Here is a 14,946-nt window from a genome sequence, read left to right as displayed (position 1 = left end):
ATGCAATTCTAAAAATACGAAATTCTGCATTATTGTTGTAAATATGACACAAATCTGAATGGTCAGTAGACATGGAGATCAGAACAAATTGCTAAACTTTCTAAAAACTGTGTGTTGTGAAAAGCTGAGAAAAGCTGACAATCATAAACTAGTATTGGCATTAGCATAAAACTGGTGATGACACGTAATACAGCTTCATCTGCCAGAAGAACACATTTGTTTTGTAAGTTAAAACCTTTGGGCTGGAAGAAAGCAAATACACCATTCAAATGCTAAGTAGCTGTCCCTGCAAAGAGAGGAGATTCTGCTGCTAAAAAATAACATGGGTAGAGTCCACCTGGAGGAGTTTGTAGCTGGATACGTGGGTGGTAAGTTAGTATATGTTTGTATGCTCTTTACTTCAGTATTACTTTATGTGTGCATCACATATATATCTGACTACTAAGCATACAGTTTTAGATTATTAAATACCTTTTAAATATTATTAGAAATGTAAAGGGGATATTAGAGACTGGATAGGGTCACTTGCCTCTGGCACAGGAACCACATCATTTTTACAATGTGTTCTACAAACCCATTTGGTCATTTGGTGGCCAGTGTGAACATGCGCCTGCACGCAGCATGCCCACCAACTTAAATCCAGTTCAATGCTTTTGGTTTCTATTTGGTCGTTTGTTGCTTACACGCATATACAGTCCATACAATGTTCTTGCAGATTATTGTTCATAAAAGTCAAGATATGAACCTCTTTTATATAGAGAAATTTGCTTGTCCATACGGACAACTTTCTGGATACGAATCATTTTTTAAACAAAATATACATTAAAACATTTAAGTGCTTTGACTGTTTCCACCTCCGTACTAACATTGCTATGTACTATGGTCACTGACTTCCATGGAATCACAAACTTGTTCAATTGTTCCATGCCCTAACAAGTGCTGTATTAACAATGCAAGAATGGAACAATGAAATGACGCATCATCGAGAGGCAAAATAATTAACAATAATATTAAAGATAGAAAACAAAGAGTGCCATTAGGCTTGCACCTCCATATAGGTGTAATGCACTTACCTCGATGTACTGAAACTAAAAACTATTGCTCACTCACTTACGCCTTACTTATTGCTTACTTACTTACTTACTTATTGCTCCTTACTATATGAAATGACTAATGTAAAATATTTCTATCCTATAGGGGCGGCTAGTGTTGTTGTGGGGCATCCTTTGGACACTGTCAAGGTATTTAAATTTTGCTTTAAGTGTATTTTCTGGCAATTTTTAATGTAAGGTGTCTGCCTGGATTTGCCAAACTGGAAAACTTTTTGGAAAATTGACAACTATGGTTCGTGAAAGAAACAGAAAGAAACAAGTAGAGGTGTTGCCTGAACCATCCAATCAGGTTACTGCACTTATTTTCTTAGTATGGGAGTCCCCCCTGCCATCTATTCCAACTAGCTTTCATAACTATCATATTAAAATAGAATCATTCACCAAAACAAGACTAAGCATGTACTGTATATGCAATGATTGCAGCTTTTCTGCTAACATCACAAAGTCGAGCACAGCATTGCTATTTGAACTTGAATAACCTCACGTTATCTTGTTCTATCTGTTCAGTCCATTTTTGCAGATTACTCAAAAATACACAATGTGACTAATTTGTTAAGGGTCAGTGAAGCTAAGGGTGGAAAAATAGAGATGACTTACTCTTTTGCACTTTGAATTCTCCAGTTATGATGAATTTTTTCCCAAAAGTTTGTTTTGCAGTGAGTAGATTTTCCGAGAATCTCAAATGCTGGCAAACATATAATTGGCAAGAAAGCATGTGTAACCCTCTGAGGTCCGCTAGGACTGTACTTAACCCATTCCTATAATGTAGATGTAGGTACGTGTGCCAACTGGGGGGTGGTCCCTTTTTCGCTGAGAACAGCCTGGAGACAGAAACCGATGCACGTTCAACAGGTCCTCTTTATTGGCAATCTTCCAGACGACCACAGCAGCATGACAGCTTCCATACACACAGGCCCGGGTATCTTTCTCCTTCTTCTCTTTCCTACAGTGACGTCCCTCGCGGTTCTATCACTGTGGCTGCCCTAGGCCTACCACCACAGCGCTTCGCCTGTCTGAGTCCGTCTGTCTGGTACCCCCGGTCTTCCTCTGTCAGGCGGCTCTCCTGTCAGGGACACCCCCTGACTGTTTCTCCTTCCAGTCCGTCCCAGAGTTCTTCCCCTCTCAGTCTCTTCCTCCTTCAGTCTCCTGCTCTGCTGAACTCCTCCTCCTCCTAGACTAGCTTCCTTCTGGAACTCTCTCTCCCTTTTTATTCCCCTCCCTGGGAATTTCCCTCTCGAGTCCCCGTAATTCCGCCCACCATGACTATGCGGTTTCCTAGCCTTAAGCTGCTGTTAAGCCCTTTTCTCACTGCTCCCTGCCTTAATCTTGTGGCCAAACCTTAGTAACGCTTTCCTGCTATTCTTTGTCTCCCCCTAGTGGCCAAAATCCTGTACTGTCTCTAGCTGTCTCCCCACATGTCTATACAAATTCACGTCACGTATATCTACTGCCTATCTTGTATTCATTTCCTTGCTTCAGACAGGTCCATAGGTCAGTCCACTTCCCTACATAGACACAATCAAGGTGATTTTAACATGCTTGGCAATGAGTAAAAGGTTGGTATCTGGTGGTAACCAACAGAGAATTTTTTAACACACACAGTATAAACAAACTTTTTATGATTTTCAAAATCAAAAAACTGTCTAAAACTTATCCCACTTACTTTTGTAATCTGGCACACCATTCTGTCATTGTCTATAATTCAATGAAAATGATTGAAATTCCCTGCACAGGGACCAACGCAGAACTCTTCTATGTGGATCTGTTGTCCTCGCCGCACCTGAAAGACAATTTATTTTATAAAAGATGCATGCATGACCCTGGACATGATGACGGCTATTCATTCTGGTAGCAACATTGTCTGTGCGTCCTATCAACTTGGATGATACTTTCCTTGAGTAACATGGTATTTAGACCATGGGAAACAAATAATCAGGATTCTATACTTCAAGTGTTCACCCTCTCCATCAACATGTGAACAGATGACATTGCGGAATGAAGAACCTGTATTGGAGACTTGTGATGTTGTATTAGATTCCCCCTTCCAAATAAAGCGATGGGTGATGGCAAAGCAGAGACATAAAGAAAATGGAAGTTATAGAAGCACAACAATTTTCTTTATAAAAATTTTTTTTTTCCATTTGAACCCATCCCAATCCTGCATTGGATACTACACAGGGTTCTATGAGGGAATGTCACCCCAGTTTAGTAAGATTCTACTCAAAAATTCCTATACCCCAAATTTGACGGTGAAGCATAGAGCTAGAGGCCTAAAGAAAATTGAGAGTCATAGAAAGATAACAATTTTTATTTATACAATTTTTTCCCCTTTTTGCCCATCTCTGGACAGGGGCCCAATCCCGCAGAGGGTCATAGCAAGAGAAGTCACTACAGATGTTGTCCGCCCAACATGAGGCTCTCATCACCTATTGATGCAGGATTTAAAAGTAATAGAAGCTTCAGGCTCTATACTGCATAATATAGTGGGTATGGAAAGTATTCAGACCCCTTTAAATTGTTCACCCTTTGTTTCATTGTAGCCATTTGGTAAATTCAAAAAAGTTTATTTTTTTCTCATTAATGAACACACTGCACCCCATCTTGACTGAAAAAAAAACAGAAATGTAGACATTTTTTGCAAATTTATTAAAAAAGAAAAACTGAAATATCACATGGTAATAAGACTATTCAGACCCTTTGCTCAGTATTGAATAGAAGCTCCCTTTTGAGCTAGTACAGTCATGAGTCTTCTTGGGAATGATGCAACAAGTTTTTCACATCTGGATGTAGTAGGGGGCCCAGAATGGGGGGTGGTCCACTGCTTACCGCGCACAGCCGGCACAGAGATGAGACGGAGGCAGATTTCAGTTGCAACAGGTCCGGGTTTTATTGGCCATCCTCCTGGCGAATGTAGCAATACACCACAGTTCCTTTACAGCTCTCTGTACTCAGGCCCGGGTACCTCCACCTTTCCTTCAGTCATAGTGACGTTCCTCGCAGATCTTTCGCTGGGGCTGTCTTACACCTATCTACCGTCAGCGCTTCACCTGCCCGAGGTCGTCATCCACACGGTACCCCCGGGGCCTCGTCTGTCCTGCGGTTCTCGATGTCAGGGCCACCCCCCTGACTGTCTCTTCCTGTCAGTCCACTGGTCGAACTCTCCACCATTGTCAGTCTTCTGCTCCAGAGCTTCTCCCGGGACTAGACTCTCCTAGAACCCTGTCCTATTTATCCCCTTCCTCGGGAATTTCCCTCCTGGGTTCCTATCTCCCCGCCCCCATGACTAAGCGGTTTCTATAGCCATAAGCTGCTGTCAAGTCCTAAACTACTTTCCCCCCTACCATCTTGTGGTAAAATCTAGGTTTTGCACTCCCTTTTCAATCTTCCCCAGCTGTCACCCTTCTGTCAATGCCAATATCCGTCTATAGTGCACAAACCGTCCCTTCTTCCTCCAGTCAAGTCTGTCCGTCAAGTCATCTTCCCCACATGGATTTGGGGATCCTCTGCCATTCTTCCTTGCATATTCTCTCCAATTCCATCAGGTTGGATGGTGAACGTTGGTGGACAGCCATTTTCAGGTCTCTCCAGAGATGCTCAATTGGGTTTAGGTCAGGATTCTGGCTGGGCCAGTCAAGAATAGTCACAGAGTTTTTCTGAAGCCACTACTTTGTTATTTTAGCTGTTTGCTTAGGGTCATTGACTTTTTGGAAGGTGAAACTTCGACCAAGTCTGAGGTCCAGAGCACTGAGGAAGAGATTTTCATCCAGGATATCTCGGTACTTGGCCACATTCATGTTTCCTTCAATTGCAACCAGTCGTCCTGTCCCAGCAGCTGAAAAAGCACCCCCATAGCATGATGCTGCCACCATCATGTTTCACTGTTGGGATTGTATTGGGCAGGTGATGAGCAGTGCCTGGTTTTCTCCACACATACCGCTTAGAACTATCTTCGTCTCATCAGACCAGAGAATCTTATTTCTCATAGTCTGGGAGACCTTCATGTGTTTTTTTAGCAAACTCTATGCGGGCTTTCATATGTCTGGCACTGAGAAGAGGCTTCCGTCGGGCCTCTATGCCATAAAGGCCCGACTCGTGGAGGGCTGCAGTGATAGTTGACTTTGTGGAACTTTTTCCCACCTCCCTACTGCATCTGTGGACCTCAGCCACAGTGATATTGGGGTTCTTCTTTACCTCTTTCACCAAGATCCTTCTCCCACGATTGCTCAGTTTGGCTGGACGGTCTGGTCTAGGAAGACTTCTGGCGGTCAAAACCTCTTCATTTAAGGATTATGAGGCCACTTTGCTCTTAGGAACCTTGAGTATAGCAGAAATTCTTTTGTAACATTTGCCAGATCTGTGCCTTGCCACAATTCTGTCTCTGAGCTCCTTGGCCAGTTCATTTGACCTCATGATTCTCATTTGGTCTGACATGCACTGTGAGCTGTGAGGTCTTATATAGACAGGTGTGTGCAATTACAAATCAAAGCCTATCAGTTTAATTAAACACAGCTGGACTCCAATGAAGGAGTAGAACCATCTCAAATAGGATCACAAAGCATGTGACTTAAATATGAGTGTCTGAGAAAAGGTTCCAAATTCTTATGACCATGTGATATTTCAGTTTTTTCTTTTTTAATAAATTTGCAAAAATTTCTACATTTCCATATTTTTTTCATTCAAGATGGGGTGCAGAGTGTACATTAAAGAGAAAAAAATGAACTTTTTTGAATTTACCAAATGGCTGCAATGAAATAAAGAGTGAAAAATTTAAAGGGGTCTGAATACTTTCTGCACCCACTGTATTACCCTTCACCTCACTGCCTGATGTTGAACATGCAGATGATGCAGCATCACACTGAAATTTTGTCAATCAGGTGGAGCTCTAGTAAAAACCACCCTGTTCCTGCAAGCTCTTCTGTAATGAGTACATGTAAGTGGATTCAGGGTGGTAGTGACGTTCCCCGGGGGCCGCGGGGTACTCGGAGCCGGGCCCGTCGACTTCAATGGGGGATGGTGTCACGGCGGCTGGGACCCGGTCCGTGGCCCCAGGCGGTCAATGGATATAGTTTGTGGTGGGGGTAATTAAGGAGATGAGAATAAAGTTTATAGTTGAATATGTGACGCCAACCTGTGGCAATCTGGTCAGAGGTGACCAGCGCTGCAGTGTTGCTTCTCTGTCATGGATGTTGGGTGCAGCTGTGATGTTGTAGCCCTCCACAGGTAGGGCTGTAGTCCCAGGGCAGAATAGATGTAGTTGTTAAGTAAAGAAAGTGTAGTCCGCTTACCCGTCTGCAAAGCAATCCCCAAGCCTGCCAGCGCCCCGCACGGACTGTGGTGAGCATCCACATGAATTAGGAGAAAGAGGAAGAAAAAAGTGATCCAGCTTGAGACGTAGGCGGCTGCAATTTACAAAGCTTTTTTGGACAACTTAAAAATATGTTGGTTCTTAAAAATTTCTTATAGCAAACACCAAGCAGACCAGTAAAGAAGATCAACGCGTTTCAACTAAAAAATAGTCTTAGTCATGATCTACCTGCTAATACATTGAGAAACTATATATAGAGTGCACATGACATTGATTGGACAGACAATTAAAAATGCAAAAAAGCATATACAAATTGAGAAAAAAAAAAAATATATATTTCTTGGTCAAGAATCATGATGGATAACAGTGAATTAGGATAAAACATTTCCTTATAAGATACTGCATAAACAGTATTCAGTATAATTTTATTAAATCTTGTCTGGCATTGAGACCACGGGGAGTACAGGTGTCAAGCATAAACATCCAGTATGTTTCACGGTTAAATAATTTCTGTTGTAAATTACCTCCTCTAGGAGGTTTGTAAACCTTTTCAATTCCACAAAATCTAAAACTACTTAAATTGCCTTTGTGCACATTGTAAAAATGTCTTGACACAGCTGAGACGGAGAGGGCTTGAGCATTTACAGCGTCTGATAAATGTCTCCTGATCCGCACCTTCAGCGGACAAGTAGTGCAGCCGACATACTGAACTTTGCATACGGTACACTCTATAAGATACACCACATTCTCAGTGTTGCAATTAATGTAATCATGTATGTCAAATTGCTTTTGATTATATGAAGACAAAAATGTATTTGTTTTATAAACATAATTGCATGTTTTGCAACGATTAGCTCCACATCTACAAAATCCGGTGACGTCCAGCCAAGTAGCTCTATTAGTGTCCCGTGGAGAGCTGAGGAATAAACTTGGAGACAGGATCGAACCCAGGGCAGGAGCTCGTTTTGCTACAAACTTGATGTCACTATGTGTTAATATTTGTTTCAATCTGTCATCTTGTTTTAGCGTTGGTAAATATTTTTTAATGATATCTACAATTTGTCCATATTGCAAGCTATAAGGAGTACTGAATACTACATTATTATTATTATTATTATAGTTCTTTTTATTTTTATGTGAATTATTCTGAATAAATCTACCTTTTTTGGTTGTTAATAAATTTTTATGATCTGTCTGTAGAATTCTTTCACGTGCATTATTTAAATTCCATTTAGGATAGCCTCTTCGTGAAAGTCGCTCACAAGTTTTTTCTGTTTCTGCCAAAAATGCAGCATTTTCAGAACAATTACGTCTTATTCTAATAAGCTCACCATATGGAATATTTTTTAAGACATGTTTTGGATGGCAAGAATTGGCCCTAAGAAAAGAATTGCTTGAGGTTGGCTTTCTATAGGGAGTAATTTCAACGGTATGTTTGGATACATTACCTCTGAGATTCAGATCCAAAAAATTAGTATTTTTTTTCTGAAAAGAATAAGTAAATTTCAGATGATATTCATTGTCATTGATATAATCTACGAATTTTTCAGCCTCCGTCTTTGTGCCTCTCCATATTAAGATCAGATCGTCTATGTAACGACCGTACCAAACAATATGTTTGCATATATCATTTTTATCGTCATAAATATGACTTTCTTCCCATTTGAGCATAGCAATGTTGGCTAAGGAAGGCGAAAATTTCGCGCCCATACTGACGCCTTTCAGCTGTTTGAAAAATCTGTTATCAAAACTAAAATAATTATGGTTTAACAAAAAATCCACGGCAGATATCAGAAATTTTTTCATGTCATTACTGTAGGTAGAATATGTGTCCAGATAATATGTTAAACTAGATAATGCCACAGAGTGATGGATTGATCGGTATAGACTCACTACATCGCATGTTAACCATGCATATGGTTCCTTCCAATGGAATTCATCAAAAACTGCAGTTACATATTTGGAATCACGTATGTAGCTAGGTGTATTTTGCATCAAAGGTTGCAGGTAGGCTGTGTGCACACGCTGCGGATTAGGTGTGGATTCATCCGCGCAGATTTTGTAAAATCCGCAGGTGAAACACGATCGCGGTGTACCGGGAGTTAAAGGGAAGCTTCGGCAGGGAGGGGGCTCCCTCCGTGCTTCCCTGAGCCCCCCACGGCAGTGCAATGTGCAGCGCTGCTGCGGGGGACTCTTTCCCTACAGGCCCCCGGATCCAAGATGGTGACGGGGGCCTTTGGGGGCCTGTAGGGAGCTGACTTCCTCACTGCCTGCAAAGCGCAGGCATGAGGAAGTCTGCAGAACTGCCTGTGACAGATTGCTGATCTGTCACAGTGATCTGTGATGTGACAGATCGGCGATCTGTCACAGGACAGTGATGTCCCACCTGGGACTATGTAATAGAGTAAAAAAAAAAATAAAAAAAAGTGTAAAAATAATTTAAAAAAATCGCTAAATAAATTAGTAAAAAAAAAAAAAAATATTCCCCAATAAATTCATTTTTTTAAAATAAAAAAAACAAAACAATAAAAGTACACACATTTGGTATCGCCGCGTCCGCAGCAACCCGCCCTATAAAACTGTCCCATTAGTTTAGCGAACCCCTTAAAAAATAAAAATAAAAAAACAAGGCAAAAAATAATGATTTATTATCATATCACCGAACAAAAAGTGCAATAACGCGCAATGAAAAAGACGCATATAAATATCCATGGTACCGCTGAAAACGTCATCTTGTCCCACAAAAAAAGAGCCGCCAAACAGCATCATCCGCAAAAAAATAAAAAAGTTATAGCTCGCAGAATAAAGCGATGCAAAAATAATTATTTTTTATATAAAATTGTTTTCATTGCAAAAAAATGACAAAACATAAAAAAACGACCTAAATGAGGTATCGCTGTAACCGTACTGACGCGAAGAATAAAAGCACTTTATCAATTTTACAGCACGCGGAACGGTGTAAACGCACCCCCCCAAAAGAAATTCATGAAACGCTGGTTTTTGTTCATTCTGCGTCCCAAAAATCGGAATAAAAAGCGATCAAAAAATGTCACGTGCCCAAAAATGGTACCGATAAAAACGTCAACTCGTCCCGCAAAGAATAAGACCTCACATGACTCGGTGGGTCAAAATACGGAAAAATTATAGCTCTCAATATGTGGTGATTAGAGTTGAGCGGAGCGGAATGGATCGGCCGATCTTAAAAAAAAGTATCGGTATCGCCGATTCCGATACCGGAAGTCCCATTCAAGTCTATGGGACTTCCGGTATCGGAATAAGAAAAATCCTGTTTTTCCCTTGTACAGCCTCTCTGGGGTCTGTACGGGCCTTTCGGGGGGCTGTGCCTGCCTGCCAGGGGGTCTGTGCAGGCTCCGGTGGGCTGTGCCGGCCTGCCGGGGGGCTGTGCCGGCCTGCCGGGGGGCTGTGCAGGCTCCGGTGGTCTGTGCCGGCCTGCCGGGGGGCTGTGCAGGGTCCGGTGGGCTGTGCCGGCCTGTCGGGGGGCTGTGCCGGCCTGCCGGGGGACTGTGCCGGCCTGCCGGGGGACTGTGCAGGCTTCGGGGGTCTGTGCAGGCATCGTCCGATGGGACTACAAGTCCCATCGGGCGATGCCTGCTACCATGACAGTGATTGACACATTAGCCAATGATGGGACAGTAGTAGTCCCATCATCCGGCTAATGTGTTGAATGTAAAAAAAAAAAAAAATTACATGCTACATACATACAACATGCATACTACATACATGCTACATTCATACTACAGGCTACATTCATACTACATATATACTACATGCAACATACATACTACATATATACTACATGCAACATACATACTACATATATACTACATGCATGCAACATGCATACTACATATATACTACATGCTACATACATACTACATATATGCTACATACATACTACATATATACTACATGCATGCTACATACATACTACATACATACTACATATATGCTACATACATACTACATGCATGCTATATACATACTACATGCTACATACATACCACATATACTAAAATGCGTCCACACAGCAATGGCATAAAGTGAGACTAGGGACTTTTTTTTTTTTTAAGTGGCGGAGGAATACAGTGCGGAAGGATACCTACCTTCCGTCATTGGATTCCTGCAGCCCGTAGAGAACGGCAGCAACAGCTGATGCTGCAGTTCTCTACCCAAGATCGTCGTGGGACACACTCGTGGACTGCTTCGGATCGTGGGTGAGTATTTTTGTGGTTTGTTATGTTAATATTTATTCCGTAAAAGACAATGGCTTCGGGGAACAATGTGACAAGTATTGGTAAGTATGTTACTCTATGTTATATGTACTGTATGTCTATGTATGTATTGTATTAATGTATTGTATGTAGTATGTATGTAGTATATATGTGGTATGTATGTAGCATGTAGTATGTATGTAGTATGTATGTAGCATGCATGTAGCATGCAGTATGTATGTAGCATGCATGTAGTATATATGTAGTATGCATGTAGTATGTATGTAGTATGAATGTAGTATGTATGTAGTATGTATGTAGTATGTATGTAGCATGCATGTAGTATATATGTAGTATGTATGTAGTATGTATGTAGCATGCATGTAGTATATATGTAGTATGTATGTAGCATGTAGTATGTATGTAGTATGCATGTAGTATGTATGTAGTATGTATGTAGTATGTATGTAGTATGTATGTAGCATGCATGTAGTATATATGTAGTATGTATGTAGTATGTATGTGGTATGTATGTAGCATGCATGTAGTATATATGTAGTATGTATGTAGTATGTATGTGGTATGTATGTAGCATGCATGTAGTATGTATGTAGTATGTATGTAGTCTGTATGTAGCATGCAGTATGTATGTAGCATGTATGTAGCATGTATGTAGTATGTATGTAGTATGTATGTAGCATGTAGTATGTATGTAGTATGTATGTAGTATGTATGTAGCATGCATGTAGTATATATGTAGTATGTATGTAGTATGTATGTGGTATGTATGTAGCATGCATGTAGTATATATGTAGTATGTATGTAGTATGTATGTGGTATGTATGTAGCATGCATGTAGTATGTATGTAGTATGTATGTGGTATGTATGTAGCATGCATGTAGTATGTATGTAGTATGTATGTAGTATGTATGTAGTATGTATGTAGCATGTAGCATGCATGTAGTATATATGTAGTATGTATGTAGCATGTAGTATGTATGTAGTATGTATGTAGTATGTATGTAGCATGTAGTATGTATGTAGTATATATGTGTTATGTATGTAGTATGTATGTAGTATGTATGTAGTATGTATGTGGTATATATGTGGTATGTATGTGGTATGTATGTAGTATGTATGTAGTATGTATGTAGCATGTAGTATGTATGTAGCATGCATGTAGTATGTATGTAGTATGTATGTAGTATTTTTTTTTTTTTTTTTTTTTAACATTTAACACATTAGCCAGGTGATGGGACTACTACTGTCCCATCATTGGCTAATGTGTCAATCACTGTCATGGTAGCAGGCATCGCCAGATGGGACTTGTAGTCCCATCGGACGATGCTTGCACAGACCCCCGGACATCAGCACAGCCCCCCGGCAGGCCGGCACAGCCCCCCGGCAGGCTGGCACAGACCCCCACAGGGTGCACAGACCACCGGCAGGCCGGCACAGCCCCCCGGCAGGCCGGTACAGACCCCCACAGGGTGCACAGACCACCGGCAGGCCGGCACAGCCCCCTGGCAGGCCGGTACAGACCCCGGGCAGTCCACACAGCCCCCCGGCAGGCCGGCACAGCCCCCCGGCATTGAAAAAATATCGGAAGTCGGTATCGGAATTCCGATACAGCAAGTATCGGCCGATACCCGATACTTGCGGTATCGGAATGCTCAACACTAGTGGTGATGCAAAAACTATTTCTACAATAAAAAGCGTCTTTTAGCGTGTGACAGCCGCCAAACATAAAAACCGCCATAAATAGTAAATCAAACTCCCCGTTATCACCCCCTTAGTTAGGGAAAAATAATAAAATTAAAAAAAAGTATTTATTTCCATTTTCCCATTAGGGTTAGGGTTAGGGTTAGGGCTAGGGTTAGGGTTAGGGCTAGGGTTAGGGCTAGGGCTAGGGTTAGGGCTCAGATTAGGGTTAGGGGTGTGTTGGGGTTAGGGTTGGAGTTATAATTGGGGGGTTTCCACTGTTTGGGCACATCAGGTGCTCTCCAAATGCAACATGGTGTCTGATCTCAATTTCAGCCAATTCTGCGTTGAAAAAGTCAAATGGTGCTCCTTCCCTTCCAAGCTCTGCCATACGCCCAAACAGTGTTTTACCCCCATATATAGGGTATCAGCCTACTCAGGACAAATTGCAAAACAACTTTTGGGGTCCAATTTCTCCTGTTACCCTTAGGAAAATAAAAAATTGGGGGCAAAAATATCATTTTTGTGGAAAAAAATGATTTTTTTATTTTCACGGCCAGGCGTTATAAACTTCTGTGAAGCACTTGGGGGTTCAAAGTGCTCACCACATATCTAGATCAGTTCTGTGGGGGGTCTAGTTTTCAAAATGGGGTCACTTGTGGGGAGTTTCAATAGTTTAGGTACATCAGGGGCTCTCCAAATGCACATGACACCCGCAGACCAATCCATCAAAGTCTGCATTCCAAAACGTCACTACTTCCCTTCCGAGCCCCGACGTGTGCCCATACAGTAGTTTTCTCCCACATATGAGGTATCAGCGTGCTCAGGACAAATTGGACAACAACTTTTGGGGTCCAATTTCTCCTGTTACCCTTGGGAAAATAAAAAAATTGGAGACTAATTGATCATGTTTGTGGAAAAAATACGATTTTTTTATTTTCATGCCTGGGCATTATATACTTCTGTGAAGCCCTTGGGGGTTCAAAGTTCTCACCACACATCTAGATAAGTTCCTTAGGGGGTCTAGTTTCCAAAATGTGGTCATTTGTGGGGGGTTTCCACTGTTTAGGTACATTAGGGGCTCTCCAAAGGCAACATGACACCCGCAGACCATTCCATCAAAGTCTGCATTCCAAAACGTCAATACTTCCCTTCCGAGCCCCGACGTGTGCCCATACAGTAGTTTTCTCCCTCATATGGGGTGTCAGCGTACTCAGGACAAATTGGACAACAACTTTTGGGGTCCAATTTATCCTGTTACCCTTGGGAAAATAAAAAAAATGGGTACTAAAAGATGATGTTTGTGGAAAAAATACGATATTTTTATTTTCACGCCCGGTCGTTATAAACTTCTGTGAAGCACTGGGGGGTTCAAAGTGCTCACCACACATCTAGATAAGTTCCTTAGGGGGTCTAGTTTCCAAAATGGGGTCACTTGTGGGGGGTTTCCACTGTTTAGGTACATCAGGGGCTCTCCAAAAGCAACATGACACCCGCAGACCATTCCATCAAAGTCTGCATTCCAAAACGTCACTACTTCCCTTCCGAGCCCCGACGTGTGCCCATACAATAGTTTTCTCCCACATATGAGGTATCAGCGTACTCAGGACAAATTGGACAACAACTTTTGGGGTCCAATTTCTCCTTATACCCTTGGGAAAATGAAAAAAATTGGTGACTAAAAGATCATGTTTGTGGAAAAAATACGATTTTTGTATTTTCACGCACGGGCGTTATAAACTTCTGTGAAGCACTGGGGGGTTCAAAGTGCTCACCACACATCTAGATAAGTTCCGTAGGGGGTCTAGTTTCCAAAATGAGGTCACTTGTGGGGAGTTTCAATAGTTTAGGTACATCAGGGGCTCTCCAAACGCACATGACACCCGCAGACCAGTCCATCAAAGTCTGCATTCCAAAACGTTGCTACTTCCCTTCCGAGCCCCGACGTGTGCCCATACAGTAGTTTTCTCACACATATGAGGTATCAGCGTACTCAAGACAAATTGGACAACAACTTTTGGGGTCCAATTTCTCCTGTTACCCTTGGGAAAATAAAAAAATTGGAGACTAATTGATCATGTTTGTGGAAAAAATATGATTTTTTTATTTTCATGCCTGGGCATTATATACTTCTGTGAAGCCCTTGGGGGTTCAAAGTTCTCACCACACATCTAGATAAGTTCCTTAGGGGGTCTAGTTTCCAAAATGGTGTCATTTATGGGGGGTTTCTACTGTTTTGATACATCAGAGGCTTTCCAAACGCGACATGGTGTCAGATCTCAATTCCAGCCAAAAACATCAAATGGCGCTGCTTCCCTTCCGAGCTCTGCCATGCACCCAAATAGTGGTTTACACCCATATGTGGGGTATCAGCGCACTCAGGACAAATTGCACAATATCTTTTAGGGTCCTGTTACCCTTGGAAAAATAAGAATTGAGGGTGAAAAGATCATTTTTGTGGAAAAAATATGATTTTTTAATTGTACGGCTGTATGTTATAAACTTCTGTGAAGCCCTTGTGGGTTCAAAGTTCTCACCACAAATCTAGATAAGTTCCTTGGGGGGTCTAGTTTTCAAAATGGTGTCATTTGTGGG

General features: G+C 41.7%; 1 protein-coding gene across 3 annotated transcripts in view; it reads left to right on the top strand.

Annotated features, from left to right (window-relative positions):
* Positions 1 to 237: 237 nt before the first annotated feature.
* Positions 238 to 14,946, top strand: part of SLC25A48 (solute carrier family 25 member 48) — a 160,580-nt gene continuing 145,871 nt past the window's right edge. For all 3 annotated transcript variants that reach the window (XM_073573795.1, XM_073573796.1, XM_073573794.1), the window contains exons 1-2: positions 238 to 368; positions 1,198 to 1,241. In XM_073573795.1, coding sequence (XP_073429896.1) covers positions 323 to 368; positions 1,198 to 1,241 — 90 coding nt within the window. In that variant the 5' untranslated portion in view covers positions 238 to 322. The remainder of the gene's footprint in view (positions 369 to 1,197; positions 1,242 to 14,946) is intronic.

Source organism: Dendrobates tinctorius, unplaced genomic scaffold (genome assembly GCF_039654945.1).
Source record: "Dendrobates tinctorius isolate UK_male_01 unplaced genomic scaffold, ASM3965494v1 ptg000036l, whole genome shotgun sequence".
Lineage (NCBI taxonomy): Eukaryota > Metazoa > Chordata > Amphibia > Anura > Dendrobatidae > Dendrobates > Dendrobates tinctorius.
The sequence above is the reverse complement of the archived record's forward strand: the minus strand, read 5'-3'. Positions and strand labels throughout refer to the sequence as shown.